This window comes from Papaver somniferum, chromosome 11 (assembly GCF_003573695.1).
Source record: "Papaver somniferum cultivar HN1 chromosome 11, ASM357369v1, whole genome shotgun sequence".
NCBI classification, from domain to species: domain Eukaryota; kingdom Viridiplantae; phylum Streptophyta; class Magnoliopsida; order Ranunculales; family Papaveraceae; genus Papaver; species Papaver somniferum.
Genome location: NC_039368.1, coordinates 82,000,675 through 82,018,510, shown reverse-complemented (window position 1 = coordinate 82,018,510; position 17,836 = coordinate 82,000,675). Strand labels below are relative to the sequence as shown.

At 35.8% G+C, this 17,836-nt stretch overlaps 2 protein-coding genes across 2 annotated transcripts; one reads left to right on the top strand and one right to left on the bottom strand.

Annotated features, from left to right (window-relative positions):
• The first annotated feature begins 11,327 nt into the window (after nt 1-11,327).
• Nucleotides 11,328-14,879, top strand: LOC113322394 (sporulation protein RMD1-like). Its single transcript, XM_026570473.1, has 7 exons — nt 11,328-11,838; nt 11,935-12,046; nt 12,649-12,808; nt 13,336-13,484; nt 13,568-13,719; nt 14,175-14,289; nt 14,410-14,879. The coding sequence occupies exons 1-7, from the start codon at nt 11,489-11,491 to the stop codon at nt 14,548-14,550; spliced, it is 1,179 nt and encodes a 392-aa protein (XP_026426258.1). The 5' UTR covers nt 11,328-11,488; the 3' UTR covers nt 14,551-14,879.
• On the bottom strand, nt 14,702-17,836 carry LOC113322393. Its single transcript, XM_026570472.1, has 3 exons — nt 17,105-17,836; nt 16,842-16,994; nt 14,702-16,758 (listed from the first exon to the last, which is right to left on the bottom strand). Exons 1-3 carry the CDS (start codon nt 17,447-17,449, stop codon nt 15,154-15,156), a joined length of 2,103 nt encoding a protein of 700 aa, XP_026426257.1. The 5' UTR covers nt 17,450-17,836; the 3' UTR covers nt 14,702-15,153.

Here is a 17,836-nt window from a genome sequence, read left to right as displayed (position 1 = left end):
CGTCTCTTGGTTCATAGGTACATACACATTTATTGAAATTATTATTTTAAAAAGCTATAATATCTCAAATCAGACTATCAATTGTCCATTTTACCATCGTCATGTTTCCAACACAACATTAAGGAATCTGGATATTACCTACAGATATATGTCTCTATTTCCTTTCTCACAAACCCATTTGACTCCTTGATAAATATCCATAGGTTTGACATGTTTTGCATCTATTACTTTATGGATGGCTTCTAATTCCATGTTGATTACCTTCATATGGACTTTGATAGCTAGCTTACCAACACCCTACCCATGTTTGAAAGATTACAAATAAAGGGGTAATTTGCGTTACCTCCCCTACAAAAATAAAATTAGCAAAACCTCACCTCATCGATAATTCCGTTTGTTCCAAGTTAGCTGACTCAACACTAATTTACACATGGTTTTTATTTTTTTGGGATAATTTGCGTTACCTCCCCTGTAAAAATTGATAATTTGCATTACCTACCCTGTTAAGATTGGTAATTTGCATTACCTCCCCTACAAAGAACCACGTGTAAGTTAGTGATGAGTCATCTAACTTGAAATAGGCAGAATTATTGATGAGAGGAGGTTTTCCTAATTTTATTTCAGTAGGGAGGTAATGCAAATTACCAATCTTTACAGGAGAGGTAACGGAAATTACCCCAAAAATAAACTAGCAGGTTCAGACTTGAGGGAGTTACATTGATTTTGTTGGATAATGCTTGATTTTGTTTGACAATGCAATGACCGCCTCGTTTGACCTCTTATTTACAAAGTTATTTACGAAAAAAAAAACATTTACATAACTGAAAAATACAAAATGGTATTTATTATGTTTTCGTAGTGATTTTGCTTGTCAGGTGATTCTTGTATCCTTTTTGTGATTAAGCTTATTGTCACAATAACATAGTATTGATAATAGAGCACCAATGGTTAAATCAAATCTTTCTATTGGAGAGAAGATGAATAAAATTCATTACAAATTTAATACTATGTCTTGTTATTTATATAATGATTATCCGACGATTAAAACTAATTGTTCACACGTATGGTACACACAAGTGCATTAACAGAAATACAAAAACTGCACAATCACAAGATTAAATGTTAAGCTGCACTGCACCATACCCATTATCTTGCACCACTTCATTAACTTCAGTTGTAACACCATCATCTTCTTACACAGTCGAGACTGTGTCAATATCTCCCCTCAAGCTGATGGGAGGAGCAACATATTCAGATTGAATCTCAACATTGAATATCGAGGAACATGTAGAGGTTTGGTGAATATCTCTGCAATTTGATCCAATGTGATGACATAGTAGACATCTAAAGCTTTACTCTGCAATAGCTCTCTAATAAAGTGATAGTCGATGAACATGTTTCATTCTAAAATGCGTGACAAGATTTGATGCAAATAAGATGAAACTGATAACATCACAAGTAAGTTTAGGAATACCATTAATTGGAAAATAGAGGTCCTGTAAAAGATAACAAATCCAAACTATCTCAGCAACACTATGAGCAAGTGTCCCGTACTTAGCCTTTGTACTTGATCTAGTCATAAAAGTTTGCTTCTCAGAGGACCAAGAAACAATATTAGAGCCCAAAAATATGCAATATCCACCAGTTGATCTCCTGTCATTAACACAGCCAGCCAGTATGCATCTGAAAATCCCTAAAGAAAAGAAGTTCCTATTGTAAGATGTAATCCAAACCCCAAAGTTCCTTTTATATATCTCAGTATCCTCTTAACTGCCATAAGATGAGGAACTCTTGGATGTTGCATGTACTGACAGACTAAATACACAGTATAAGAAATTTTCGGTCTTATCCAAGTAATATAATCTAGAGCTCCAACAAGTGATCTATATTTAATAATATTTTCCAGTAGTTCCCCTGCATCCTTACTGAATTTTTCTGAAGCTGCATTAGGAGTCTGACAAGGTTTGTCTCCTTCCATATGATGCTTGTGTAAAAGATCAACATCATACTTAGTATGAGAGAGAAATAACGATTAAGTGTATCTTTCAATTTCTCGACCAAGAAAATAATGCAAATATCCTAAGTCCTTGATAGAAAACTGCAATTGCAGCTGAGAGATAATGCTTTTTAGAAAATTAGAGCTAGATCCAGTGAGTCAAATGTCATCTACATATATATCAGAGCAGCTATGATTTGAGAACCATCGATATGAACAAAGAGAGAAGGATCTTCTACTGAATTTACAAACTTTAGATTTGTTAGTGCTGAACTCAACTTTTCATTCCATGACCTGGGTGCTTGCCCGAGTCCATAAATTGCTTTGTGTAGTTTACAGACATGATTTGGTCCGGATGGATTAACAAAACCAGGTGGTTTGTATCATGCACACTTCATTCTTTAGATATCTATACAAAAATGCATTGCCGACATCTAACTGGTGAATACACCAATCGAACTTCACAACCACTGATAAAATTACTCTAATTGTAGTTGGTCTAGCAACAAGACTGAAAGGTTCATCAAAATAAATTTCATGTTATCGATGATAACCTTTTGCCAACAATATAGCATTGTGTCTCTCTATGCTTCCATTTGCATTATTTTAAATTCTGAAAACCCATTTGCTCCTAATTAATTTATAATCATCAGATGGTAAAGCTAGTGACCAAGTTCCAGCTTGAATAAGAGCATTACACTCATCTTTAAAAGCATCTCTCCAAACTTCCTCCTCGTCAGTGTTTGTAATGCATGTAGGAACTGTAACTTTCTTGTTAACAATAAAAGAAGCATGTAACTGATACTTAGTAGAAAATTATGACTTTGGTGTTCTAATCCATTCTCACCTCTAATAGTCATGGTATGATCATTCTTAGTGATAAGAGCAGCAGAAGAAGGAATGTAAGAAGTAGAGTTAGTATGAGAACACATGACTAAGAGATGTATCAACTATAACAATTGATCCTTTTACAATTGTGTCAACTGGCACAGTTGATCCCATTTTAGTTATGTCAACTATTACAGTTGATCCTGCTACAACTGTATCAACTTATGATATAGAATGCATGAGTTAATAATTGGGAAAGATGATTCATCAAAAGATACATGTCTACAGATGTAGATAGTACCAGTGAGAGGATCAAAGCATCTATATCCTTTTTGAGCAAGACTGTAACCTAATAAGACACAATGTTTACTCCTAGGCTCAAGTTTGTCGGAAGTATATGGTTTAAGCCATGGAAAACATGAACACCCAAAAACTTTGAAAAAGTTGTAATCAGGCTTTTGACAAAAAAAAAAAGTTCAAAAGGTGTAAAAAAGTTGATGGATCTTGTGGCCAGTATATTTATAATATAGTTTGCAGTGATTAGAGCTTCAATCCAAAATACATTTGGCTGACCAGATTGAAATAACAATGTTCTAGTGATACCTATTAAATTTTTATGCCTGACCTCATCCATACCATTCTGTTCAAGCTGTGTGAGGAAATGTAAGCTCATGGGAAATGCTTTTTTTAGCACAAAAATTTATGCGAAAGGTGTTTAAGAAACTCACCACCATTGTTTGTTCTGATGGTTATTACAAAAGAAGATTATAACAACAAATGATTGAAAAGCATGTTTGAAGTCAGATTTTGAGGCTAAAGGCAAGACCCAACAATATTTTTGTAATCATCTGTTATATTTGCATTATACACATATCCAGATACAAAAGACATATGACATGGACCCTACAAATCCATGTGTAATAATTCCAGAGGTTGTTTTGCAACATGACAAAACATTTGAAAACGAAGTTTTTGACTATTATGGGATTTTCATTTATTATATGTAAATGGATTATTGAAAACATTCTTAAGGTATAAATGATTTTATATTTCCAGAAGCGTTTGAAATGAGGGATAACCAAATGTTTTATGTAGAAGAACATTGTCGGTTTTTGTGGTGTTGAAAGCATACATGGAGGTGTTGAAGTTGATATGCTATAGCCCATTTTTATGTGGACCTTGGAAGAGCATCTTCCCAGAAGTCAGACCCATAACAGAGAAACCATTTGAATTAAGAGTTAATGAGCAATTATTATCAGATATGATTATGAACTGACAAAAAAGATTATGATATAATTGAGGTACTACAAGGATATCATTATAAGTAAAGGAATGATCATTAACAGTTCTACTAGACATCCCTCATTTCAAACGCTTCAGAAAATCTATAGTCATATAAATCTTAAGACTGTTTCCAATAAGCCATTTACATGTAATGAATGCAAAGTCGGTAGAAGTCAAAAACTTCCTTTTCAAATATCTTGTAATGTTGAAATACAACATATAGAGTTGTTACACATGGATCTCTGGGTCCATGTCATGTGTCTTTTGAATCTAGCTATGTGTATTATGATAATACAATTGATGATTACAAAAATATTGCTAGGTCTTACCTTTAGCCTCAAAATTTGACTTCAAACATGCTTTTCAATCATTTGTTATAACAATAGAAAAAATTCTATATAACTATCGGAATAGATAATGGTGGTGAGTTCTTAAACACCTTTCTCATAATTTTTTGTGCTTAATTTTTTTTCTCCTCATGAGTTTACTTGTCCTCACATACTTGAACAGAAAGGTGTGGTTGGTCAAGCATAAACATTTACTAGGTATCACCGGAGCATTTTTATTTCATTCTGGTCTACCAAATGTATTTTGAACTGAAGCTCTAATCACTGCCAGGACCGTCTCTACCATTTTATGCTTGTTGCGAACTTTCAAAAGAGGGCCTCCTATTTGTAGAATATATGAGCACAAATAATACTCCACCCTCCCTACTATTAAGTGCCCTAGTTTAACAAGGGTGTATTGGATTAGTAGTTATACGGATATTTAACAATCCTAAAATCTCCTAGGTATTCAATTAGGATATATAAGAAATCATTATATATCCATGGTATTCAATATTGATTTTTTAAGATTCCACAATTATCCTAGGTATTCAATTCTTTTAAGATTTCTTAGGATAATTGATAAACAAGATATATTAGGATTCTTATGGATATTTGTAGTGAAAATATGTATGTTATTATCTCATAGTAATCTCAACCCAAACCATAAGAGTTTCATGGATTTTTATGGACAATATTTTTTATTTTTTTGGTTTGCTTTTTTTATCACAGCATGTTACGTTTTTCCATCACCACCACCCATTACCACCAATACTAACCACCACCGCCACACACCACCAACCAGCACGTGCACCACCACCACCATCGCTACCATCACCCACCAGCATTGACCACCGCCATCGACCACCACCAACAAAAACCACCACTATCCACTAACAACGACCTCCAAGTACCATCACCAACCACCACCACCACCATCGCCCACCAACACAGATCACCAATGACCACCAATACCGGCCACCACCACCCATCTTCACATGATAACCTTGATATATTTTTTCAACTATATTACCCGATTTGGTAATTCATTTTATCAAAATTAATCCTAACTTAATCCTTTATAATGCAAAATTATATATATATAAGAATCTAAGTGATTCTTTTAAAAACATTATGAATCCACTAGATTCTGGTAAAACTAGTATCCATTTTTATCCATATAAATCCTGATCCAATACACCCCTGTAAGTTTGCACAATTTTTAAGGCAAACAAGGGAAAATAGTACTTTTAAGCATTTTACAATTACACTCTTATGGATAATAACTAGTGAAATTTTGAAATGATTTATCTCTCAAACCACACCATGGATGTTCGCAAACTTCATACCATTGAAAAGCATTTTAAAACACCTACTTAACGAATATAAACATGCCTATCAAATTATGCATATTTCTTTATAATTAATTAAAAGGATAATTTTAAAAATATCTCCTTGTTTAGTGATATATGTCACTTATTATGGGACAAAATCTAAAGATAAATAGGTCACATAATAGTGGGACGGAGGGAGTAAATGAAGAATCAATGATTAAATCAGCTGAGCAATCCTTATGCATGCATATAAAAGTCCAGCAAGAGTTCAGAAATAATCAAAATTGTGTTTAAGAAAGTCACAGTGCTAGCTAACACCGAAGCGGACGAAGGCCGCCCATATTTTTTTTACCATTTTTATCTTGTTTTCGCTATAAAAAAATATCACAAATGCCGCAAAGTGTTTAAAAAATAAATATTCTAAATTCAGTGATTTATAATAACTTTGTAATTTAGCAAATAGTACGGAGGATAAGTTTTGAGGATTAACAAAAATTTAAAAATACTTTCGATTAGGGCTGTGAACGGGTCCGGTTCCTCCCGGGTATCATATTACCGAGAACCGGACCCTATTATTTTTCCCGGTTCCGGGTCCTAGCGGTTCCGGGTCCGGTTCCTAAATTAGTGAACCCAGAACCGGACCCTATTAAACAGCCGGGTACCCACCGATTCCAGGTATTAAACGGGTATTTCAACAAATCCCAAGCTTGTGAACCAATGAAATTAAATTGAGATTAGGAACATAGACACAAACAAAGATATCATTCCCCAATGAATCAAACGACATAAATTCAGAACATTCCACCATTAGATAGATTGGAACGCAATGTTAAACGATGCTTTAGTACGCCTAGGAGTAATTTCAATCACAAAGCTTTGGAAATTTAATAAGCCACATATCCCATATCCTAAACGATCAAATTAATCAAAATCCACCAACAAATCACCCCTACAATTACTGAATAAGTAAAGAATGAAATAATAACTTTTACCCTTTTTTTCTTAATTCAGGCTTTTCATCAAACAATTTATGTGCAATTTTGTTGCTGTCAAGAGGTGCGTCTCTCCCTACTATATTGAGCTCCTCATATGTCTTCTTCACCTGCAAATTCATGCTTGAATACAACCCAACATTTATAAACATTCACACACCGAAACAGTCTCTAATTCAGCCATTCACTTCCCAACAAACAGTGACAACAACTAGTGTTCTTCGGCTTTTTTCTCGTTTAAAAACACCATCTAACTCCATATAGAACTCATTCAAAGTTTGAATTTTGCCATAACCCATCCTTATTAATCAAGCCGAAACTTGAATAACTTTGATTCTTCTCTATTAACTACCAATAATAATGTCAGGAAAATCAAATTACTTAGAAATGGTAGATTAAGCTAGAAAAGGAATAAAATTAAACTACAAAAGGCATGGGATAGTAACGAAATCGTGTCGATTCAACAGTCGCCATGGAAATCTCTTTTTCAAGCATAGTTTAGGTTCTCAGGTCGAGAGGTTTCAGAGAGTGACAGGCAGAATTATCATAGCTGATACCTTATTTTGAGGTTTTAAGCAAATTTAGGTCGGGTATCCGGGAACCGCGGGTATCCGTCGGATCCGAAACTAACTCTACCCGTCGGGTATTAAAACTACTAATGGGTCCAATATGAGGACCCAGAACCGGACCCAATTCAACCGGATCCAGTCCGGTTCCGGGTAATTAGGCACCCATTGACATGCCTACTTTCGATAAGTACAAGCTAAAAATTTGTAAAAATTAGCATCACTTAAACTATTAATCGATCTCATTAATATTCTCTGTAATTCAAAATTTTGATTATTCACCACCCTTCATTTACTAGGTAAAATGGCTGAATAGGTTGTGCACAATTTTATTGGGCCTAGGGTGGTCGACCATCTCGCCCTAGGCCTAAGACGACCCTGATCAATGCAAATTATATCTTATAAATACACTGCCCACAAGATCCATCAACATTCTTACACCTTTTGAACTTTTCTTTCGTCAAAAACCTGATTACAACTTTTTCAAAGTTTTTGAGTGTTCATATTTTCCATGGCCTACACCATATACTTCCAACAAACTTGAGCCTAGGAGTAAACATTATGTCTCTTAGGCTACGTTCGTGCTCAAAAAGGATATAGATGCTTTGATCCACTGATTGGTACTATCTACATCTCTAGACATTTATATTTTGATGAATCATCTTTCCCCTATCATCAACTCATGCATTCTACTTCAGAAGTTGATACAACTATATATAGCATGATCAACTGTAACAGTTGACACAACTAAATTGGGATCAATTGTGCCAGTTGACACAACTGTAGAAGGATCAACTGTTATCATTTATACATCTCTTAGTCATGTGTTCTCATACTAACTCTGCTTCTTTGATTCCTTCTTCTGTTGTCCCTAATACTAAGAATGATCATAACATGACTACTAGGGATAATATGGAATTAGAACACCAAAATTATATTTTGCTACTAAGCATCCATTACATGCTGATTTTATTGTTAACAAGAAAGTTACAGTTCCTACATGTATTACAGCTACTCACAATGAGGAAGTTTGGAGAGCTTCTTTTGTATATGAGTATAATGCTCTTATTCAAGCTGGAACTTGGTCGCTAGTTTACTGTCTGATGATTACAGTCTAGTTAGGTGAAAATGGGTTTTCAAAATTAAACATAATACATATGGAATCATAAAGAGATACAAGGTCATATTGTTGGCAAATGGTTATCATCAATAACAGGTAATTGATTCTGATGAACCTTTTAGTCATGTTTCTAGACCAACTACAGTTAAAGTGATTTTATCAATGGTTGTGCAGTTTTATTGGCATATTCACCAGTTGGATGTTAGCAATGCATTTTTGCATGAATATATAAAGGAAGAAGTGTAAACGATCCAACAACCTGGTTTTGTTGATACATCCGGACCAAATCATGTCTCCAAACTACACAAAGAAATTTATGGACTCAAGCAAGCACCCAGTGCATGTTATGAAAAGTTGAGTTCAACCGTAACAAACCTAAAGTTTGTAAATTCAGTAGGAGATCCTTCTCTTTTTGTTCATACTGATGGTTCTCAAATCACAGTTGTTCTAATATATATAGATGCCATTTTACTCTCTAGGTCTAGCTCTGATTTTCTAAAAGGCATTGTCTCTCAGCTGTAATTGTAGTTTCCTATTAAAGACTTAGGTGATTTATACTATCTTCTTGGTCTAAAGATTAAAAGAAATACTGAATCATTATTTCTCTCTCAGACTAAGTATGCTTTTGATTTATTACACAAGCATCATGTGAAAAGACACAAACCTTGTCAGACTCCTAATGCAACTTCACAAAAATTCAGCAAGGATGTAGGGGAACTACTGGAAAATCTTATAAAATATAAATCACTTGTTGTAGCTCTTCATTATATTACTTGGATAAGATCGGAAATTTCTTATGCTATGTATTTAGTCTGTCAGTATATGCAGCATCCAAGAGTTCCTCATCTTATGCCAGCTAAGACGATACTGAGATATATAAAAGGAACTTTGATGTTTGGATTACATTTTACAATAAGAACTTCTTTTCTTTTGGGATTTTCAGATGCAGACTGGCTGACTGTGTTGATGACAGGAGATTAACTGATGGATATTGTTTCTTGATCCTCTAAGAAGCAAACTACTGTGGCTAGATCAAGTACAGAAGCTGAGTATATAACACTTGCTCATAGTGTTTCTATGATAGTTTGGATATGTTATATCCTACATGATCTTTATTTTCCAATTACTGGTATTCCTAAACTTACTTGTGATAATATCAGTTTCATCTTACTTGCATCAAATCCTTTCATGCATTGTAGAATGAAACATGTCCATCTGGAATATCAATTTATTAGAGAGCTAATGCAGAGCAACCCTTTGGATGTCTACTACGTCAACATATTGGATCAAATTGCAGACATCTTCACTAAACCTCTACATGGTCCTAGATTTTCATCGCGGAGATTCAAGTTGAAATGATTGCTCCTCCCATCAGCTTAAGGGGGATTTTGAGACGTACTCAAATTTGTCAGCTGATAATGGTGTTACAGCTGAAGTTAATGAAGTGGTGTAAGATAAGGAGTATGCTGCAGTGTAGGTTAACCGTTATTCATGTGACTGTCATGTGAAGTTTCTGTATTTCTATTAATGCACTTGTGTGTACCATACGTGCGAATAACTGTTTTTAATCTTATTCACCTTATCTGTAATAGAAAAATATGATTTCACCATTAATACTCTGTTATCAAGGTTCACGAGACTTGTGTAGCTAGACTTAATGTGGATGGTTATTTATTTTATTTTTTTTACTCCCCATTTTTAGGCCTTATAGTTATCAGCACACCCCTTCCTTATTTGTCTGTATTTCAAATCACTTGATTTTTTACTGCAGAAAACATTGTAAGATGTTAGTATCAAGCTAGTTAAAGACATGTTAATTAGTATCCTTGTTCTATTTTGTAACAATGTTGATTTTTGCTGCTCCTAAAATTGGTAGAGTCCAGTTAACTGTCTCTCAATCGTTTTGACATGTTTGGTTGGGCATGCTGTTATTTACTTCCTTGTCTCTTAAATTTTCTTGCCAAAATTATTGCTGAGAAAAAGGCATTCTGGTCTCTTATATGTCCTATTATACATTTTTTTTAATTGATGGGTTTCTAACTCAGGTCATTGATATTATCCGATCCTAATGAACTTCTGGCAGTATAAATTGCAACGTGGGGGCCAAAACAAAAGGGTTTCTCCAAAACAAAGTAATCTGTTATAAGGGCTGCTATAATAAGACAAAATAGGGCTCACTAGTAAATAATTTTAAAATCCCCTTATCTAAACCGTAAAAAGTTACATTTTTTTTTTGCTTGAAGCCAACCGTAACTCATTACATCCAACCGTAACTCATGTTTTTGATTTTCCGAAACCAACCATAACTCATTGAATCCAACCATAACTGATATATTCGGCTTTTCGGAACCAACCGTAACTCACTAAATCTAACTGTAACTAGTTGCGGTTGGCTTCTGAAAACCAAATAGCCAACTGTAACTAGTTACGGTTGGTTTCTAAAAAGAAAAAGCCAACCGTAACTGGTTCTGAAATCGTTTTTTCGAGTGATTGAGAAAAAATAACATACTTCAATCTCATTTGCAATAGATTGATTTTGGGTTGTTGATTAGAATTAGAAAATAAGGTTTTTTTTTTTTTTTAGGTTTGATCGATGGAAGGGTGATTGATGATGATTTTGAATTGTTGTTGGTGATGATTGATTATTTAATTGTTGTTGGTGATGATTGATTTTTGGTTGTTGTCGATGATTAGAAATAAATAGTTTTTCCTTTTTTTTTTTAGGTTTAATGATGAAAGGTCACCCCCTAACAACTAACTAGACATTATTATCATAGTTCAACCCCTCTAATGGTTTCTTCCACCCCTATACCAGGTTACGAAACAGAAGGGTCTCTCCTTTTCAACATGTGTACATAATCTCTCAAGCCACAAACGCAAGATAATCAACCAACCAAAGCCCCCAAGGCGTCCTGTACTGAAATCATAGTTTCCCTGTAAAGGGTACTCCTAAAACCCTAATTCCCCAAGAGAACCTTTGGATTTCATTTATACTTGGAGAGGAAGAATTGGTTCCACAACTTCCACTGTGGGGTTGCAGAAATGTTAGGAGTTCGTAATTCTCTGAAGCTTTTTACAATCAAATCATCATCATCTATTATTGCAAAACCTTGTCTCATTATCCCTAAGAATACAATTCGTTGTTTCTCTTGTCCAAGAACAACAACCCCATTTTTCACTAATCGGAATCTAGGTTTTGTATCTGTTAATAGAAATGGTAGTGGTGACGGTGCTGGTTCTGTAAGTATTCGTGGGTTTTCTTCTGCTGCTGCTTCTGCTTCAACTAATCCAGTTGAATTGAATGATTCAGCTTCGTTTTCAGGGGTTGTGTATGATACTGTTGAGGAAATTAGAGCTTCTATTCCTGTTAGATCTTTTTTTCTATCTACCAGGTTTGATTTTTTCTATTCATTGTTTTCCTTCTTTTTTTTCATGTTTATAGTTTTGTGATTTTTGTGGAAAATTGAGACGAGTTTTATTGATTGCAGTATTGATTTGAGAAGTTTGATTGATTGGAATAAAGCTAATCACATTCCGCCTACTTCAAGAATGACTAACTATGCTGTTCTTCGATTTGGGGATACCAATTCAAATCCTCATGTAAGTTATTCCTCAATATTTGGTTTTGGCTGTCCTAATTCTGCGGTGTAACCGAACCCTGTTTATTGTGGAACACATTTCATTGGTACATGGGTTATGACCTAAAAATCCAAGTAGAATCCTGTTTTTAAGTTAACATTTGAATGTCATATGACAAGTATATTGTAGGATACAAATAGCATAAGGTTAAGTGTTCTTGAGAAGTGTAATCTGGAACATTGAAATGTATGTGGTGTACCTACTTTGTACCATTATTGGTATCACACAAAGTAAAATATTAAGAGGTCGTCAGCTTAATTCCTTAGTGGTCTTGTTAGAATTGTGAAGTGAATCCAAGTATTGAATATTGCTTGAAGCATCTGCATGAGTGATGTCTCTAATGTTTCTGAAACCCTGTTCTCCTGATTGAAAGTCTTGGTATGGCCTGGGTTGGTCTTGGTATGACCTGGATATTTCTTTATCCCAAAAACCTTGCAATGCGCGACACTATTGGTTCCATATCACACCTATAAGCGATTGAATGTATATTTTTTCTTTTTACTACCGGGAATGCGAGAAAACATATCTCGACTCCAAATTCCTTTTTAAACTCCTTGTTTCAGGACTTGGAGGCTAGCTTAAGTGGGAGCGATTACTGTTATATGGTAGTTTTTCAATATGGATCTGCTGTTTTGTTTAATATTAAAGATAGCGACGTTGATGGGTATCTGAAAATCATAGAGAGACATGCTTCAGGGTTGCTTCCTGAAATGAGGAAAGATGGTGAGATATTTTCTATAATGCTCAGTCTATTATAAAGTTCCCGCTCTTAGCCTCTTTATATCTTCGTTTTTGTGGTACTACTTTCAAAGTTTAGAGCCCGGTCTTACACTACTAGAAAACATATTCTGTTGAATGCTCTGTTAAAGCATAAGATAGATGGTGGTGATGACTGCAAAATCCTGGTAACAAACATAAATTAGCACGTTTTGCATAAAATCTTTTATTCGGTAAATTTGAGAGTTTGCCCCATATTTTTATTTTTGGCAAGAACCAGTGCACCCAGAAATTAGCATGATGCAAATGGTATTTACTTATTATCGGATGATGTTTTTTTGTTTATATGATCTGCTCTTTACTATCATTTTGGTTATAATGTGTCACATTGGTCTAACTGCTATCATGCTGTTTATACTGCAAGAATTTTTACTTTGTTGTTGCCAGCCTTCGCAATTTCTATGGCACTTTTAGGATGCCGGATTATCACTATCCTGACCTTTTTCTCTTTGTGTGTGTAAATGTAATTTTAGAATACGAGGTGAGAGAGATCCCAAATTTGCAGACTTGGATGGAAGGCGGGTTAGATTATATAATGTTGCAGTACGTAAACATTGATGGGATTCGTACAATTGGTAGCGTCCTTGGGCAAAGTATTGCTCTTGATTACTATGTCCGGCAGGTATATCTCTTAAATGGGTAAAATAGTCATTTTTTTTTGTTTCAGCAAGAAGAACAAACTTACAGGTTCATTATCTCTTTCAGGTTGATGGGATGGTTGCAGAATTTACAGACATTAATCGTGGAATGGAGAAAACAGGAACCTTTACCATGGAAAGAAAAAAGCTATTTCAACTTGTTGGGAAAGCGAATTCTAATCTTGCTGATGTTATTCTTAAGCTTGGGCTTTTTGAGAGGTAATCAATTGCTTAGCTAGCAAGTACAGATGATGACACTTTTGAACGGGGTCACTTTTCCTCATTATTCATCTTCCATTCGAAACAGCTGATAATGCACACACCTTTTGAAACTAGTTCAAGGATGTTTTTACTCGAGGGTTTCTGCATTTCGAGTTTCGACACAAAAGCCTAATTTGAGATGTTGGGACTGCCTTTTGTACCATAAACCATAGTGGGTTGAAAACGACCATAAAAAGATCTTGCTCTCCATTTATGTGTTTAAGATATGGTTGTGTCTATTTTATTTTATAGTTTATACTTTAAATTAACGCCTGTTTCTTCCCTGAAAAGGATGGTTTAATCTTTATATATGATCTTGTTCCTGCAAATGCTGCTGCCAACTGGGAATTATGATACAAGCTCAGCCTTTTGTGTATGGCGCTTAGCCAATTTTAATTTCCTGGGATTTTCAGATCAGACATTGCCTGGAAAGATGCTAAGTATGCCCAGATATGGGAGTACCTTCGAGATGAATTTGAATTGACTCAAAGATTTCAAACCCTTGATTTTAAGTTAAAGTTTGTTGAGGTACATGTTTTTTCTTGCATTTCTTTACAATAATCTTTTTGATTGATGGTGTTTTTTACGGCCGAACTCGTCACTGGAATCAAGGTTCTCTTACTAATGTGTAATGTTTCTTCCTTGCAGCACAATATTCGCTTTTTACAGGAAATTCTTCAGAATAGGAAATCAGATTTCCTGGAGTGGCTTATCATTATACTTATAGGAGCAGAGATTCTCATCTCAGTATATGACATAGCCCACAGGTCAGCTATAACCTCGCTTTAGTGTTCTTAACATTGGGAGCGGGGACGGATAGGCAACATGAGCTGTCTCATTAAATGGTCAGAGCAAATTGGGCACTCTCTACGACAGCTGAACATGAACGTAACTAAGGTATCTTGATATGGATCTAAGATTTTGTTCTTTTTGTTCAAGATTAATGGTGTATAAATCTTTGCGAAGAATAACTATTTTAGCCAAACACGGTAGTTTTCAACATCTTCATTGAAATCTAGTTGTATATGAAAAAATAGGCATTTACATGCCAAGAAACTGTGGAAAAGACAGTACTGTTAATAGAATTGATTTCAGATATGAGGATCTGTTGTGTTTCATTTTGGGGTTGCATTATGGTTTTCGTAGAGGCCTAGAGGGTTTGAACGTATTGCTAGTTGACTTCCGTCAAAGACATGGTCGGTCGGTTTACTACTGATGATCAGTAAATAGTTGACTGCTAAGAGACCATAATGATTTAGCAGATTCGCTAAGTATGAGAATACAATTTAGTATAGGTGATAGATTATGATGTTGGTATGAAAGAACCAAAATTCCAGCAGTGTCATAAAAATGTTTCCCCATTCAAGTTATTAAAATTGTGTAAATATAAATCTAAGTGCAAGGAGCAGTGTAATGGCAGTCAATTTGCAGCCTGTGATGTAGCGAAGATTGTACCGTCCCACCTCTTTCAATTTCTTCTTGCAGTTCTCTCAGTGGAAGAGATGCTAGAAATTCCTTGATATAATCTTTGCAAGCAGCTTTTCCTTCACTTATTATTTCTCTTGGAGTTTGGTCGCCCACTTGTCTGCCAGCAGCCTCCGCATTAGTCTCTGCCTTTTCCTTTAATTTCACATTAGTCTCTGCCTTATCCTTTGATTTTGCGTTAGTCTCTGCCTTCTCCTTTGACTTTGTGTTAGTCTCTGCCTTTTCCTTTGATTTTGCCTTAGTCTCTGCCTTTTCCTTAGATCTCCCATTAGTCTCCGCCTTATCCTTTGTTTTCGTATTTCCGGTGCTTTCTTTTGGCAGAATTCTTGAGATCCTACTATCTTTGTTGAACATCAGAATGTAGGCTTTGTCACAGCCCTCGTACAGCCTCTCCCCTAGCGTGTCAATTATGTAAATTGTTTCAGCTTCTACCTTCAGAACAAAAAAGTGGTCATTCCAGCTCAATATGTAAACTTGTTCTTCCGAAGTTGCTTCATTTTTCTGGAGCTCCTCCCATATATCATCAAAAGACAGAGCACCTTGCATATACTCTAGGTGCTCAGTGTTATCACTGACTTTGAAGAAACCTACATACGACTTCTCTGTAACCACAGATAGTGGTCGTATCTTTTCCTGTAACACAGTGTCAAGGTCAAAATGCCGGTCTGCAAATGTATTCCAGTGAATCTCCTTTTCGCAGAGATTTCTCCATTCTGAAGAGCCTTCCCGTACTAGTTTATCCAGTTCGCATTTCAGTGGTAGGGTTCTTGGATTTTGGTGCAGCCAGTAAGCAATCACGGCAACAAGAACTGTACAGGCACTCTCGCCTGCAGCTTTTTCACTCCTCTGGTCAATAGAAGCAAGGAATACTTTGGCATCTAGTTCAATTTTTCCATCTCTGCTTACCAATTTTTTTTCTTCCCAATCCCCAATCTCAAACCGGTCACTGCCTGCAAACTCAGAATCCTGGAAGGCATTGTTGCTGACTTTAGTAGTGTTGTCTTGAACTGGATTTTGTTCCGGGGGTATCAATTGGTAGCGTCGGTCGTTGTCGATATCATCCCCTCCACCTTCACCATTGCTTTTGTTCAGCAGTGGGGTGTCTCTAGGATGACTAAGGCTTCTGAAGTTCAGCGGTTTTTTTCTGTTCCATGAAAGGCGTCTGATCAGTTTGGCACGAGGTGCTTTAATCTGCTGATCCGCTGGGAGTTGTTCCCTTTTACCTTGTTTGACGCTTTCAGTCTTGGTATTCTCGAGGTCTACAAGGAGGATATTTGTTGCAGTCAGATTCCTGTAACCTAGTGCAGGCTCCTCCTCGGCTTGTGATATTGCAGAGGAATCAATTGAGTGCTTGGGAGGAGATGTAGACGTGCTAGCTTCATTCTTCTCTGGACGATCATCAAAGTCTTTGGATGTTTTCCGATGATGTTGAGGAAGCCTCATGCATGAAGCTAGTGGGTACACTGACCCATTGCTCCCCTTGCTTTGGACGTCGAAGAAGTTGAGTTCCATCTGGAATACAAAGATTTGGAAAGTTAATTAGATGATTTAACATGCTGGTTGAACCAAAATGGCTTTTATCATCTCAAACTTACGGTCAAGGTTGCTTCTGCTGTAGTGCCTCTGAAAGTGCAGTTGACTGGTAAACTGATTGTGCTCTTGGATGTAGTTGCTGATACAAATTCTGCTATATCAATCTCAGCTTTGGCGAGCACCGAAGTTGAAGCATTCGTTTTCTGATTCATTTCCTAGATAAAATTTTTAAGTTTCAAAATCAGGATTACTAGTTCTATATCCAATATGTTTTCTGAACAAAAAGAAGCATAGTATTATGAAGATTCAGGGTTAATCAACTTACTTGAACCTCAAGGTGTATGAACCAGCTTTTGAAACTCTGGGAATCATCCATCAATTTGATCTTACAGTCATGGTCAAACCCTTCATCCCAGTTGACACTGCCGTCCGGTTTGATCCCCTGCCTTGACGTGCAATTCTTCGGGGCTCCTTTGGGCAGTAAAGCTCTTCCGTTTTTCAAACCTTTCCATTCTATCCTGACAATCAAATTCTCAGCAGCACTGGTATCTTTTGTCAAACCAGAAGAAGGTATCGGCAAACTTTTCAAATCATGAATCACAAGCTGGACCTTAACGCTCCTTGTGTTGTCATGAATTGGCCAAATCTTCTTCCACTTACTGTTACTCATCTTTCACAAAATTTTCTCTGCAGATTAAAACTCTGCTTCGCCTTTCGAATTTCTTGGTCTTGGAATGGAGTTTGAGGAGATAAAAGAATGTGCAAGTTGATGATCCAATGTTTTATACCTTTGAATAAGCAAAACAATGATGATTCATTTCTGCTGTCATTTAGACATGGATATATTCTGCTGACAACTGGATGGGGGGAGGAAGGCTTCTAAGTCAACTTCAAAAACATGTAAGCAAACCAATTGTTTGTACGGCATCATAACTTGTCCTTTGAGGAGATCTATTTGACTCGTTCATCACCTAACGAAATTGCCTGCAGATTGTCTCTGTAAGCAACCCTTGAATCCATCTTTGGTAAAGACTTAAAAGAGATGAAACATGGTGGA

Coding starts and splice junctions, on each gene's coding strand:
- LOC113322394 (XM_026570473.1), top strand. CDS start 11,489: ATGTTAGGAGTTCGTAATTCTCTGAAGCTTTTTACAATCAAATCATCA. Junction 12,809..13,335: donor TCCTGAAATGAGGAAAGATG/GTGAGATATTTT, acceptor ATGTAATTTTAG/AATACGAGGTGAGAGAGATC. Junction 13,485..13,567: donor TTGATTACTATGTCCGGCAG/GTATATCTCTTA, acceptor TATCTCTTTCAG/GTTGATGGGATGGTTGCAGA.
- LOC113322393 (XM_026570472.1), bottom strand. CDS start 17,449: ATGAGTAACAGTAAGTGGAAGAAGATTTGGCCAATTCATGACAACACA. Junction 16,995..17,104: donor TCATACACCTTGAGGTTCAA/GTAAGTTGATTA, acceptor AATTTTATCTAG/GAAATGAATCAGAAAACGAA. Junction 16,759..16,841: donor CAGCAGAAGCAACCTTGACC/GTAAGTTTGAGA, acceptor TTTGTATTCCAG/ATGGAACTCAACTTCTTCGA.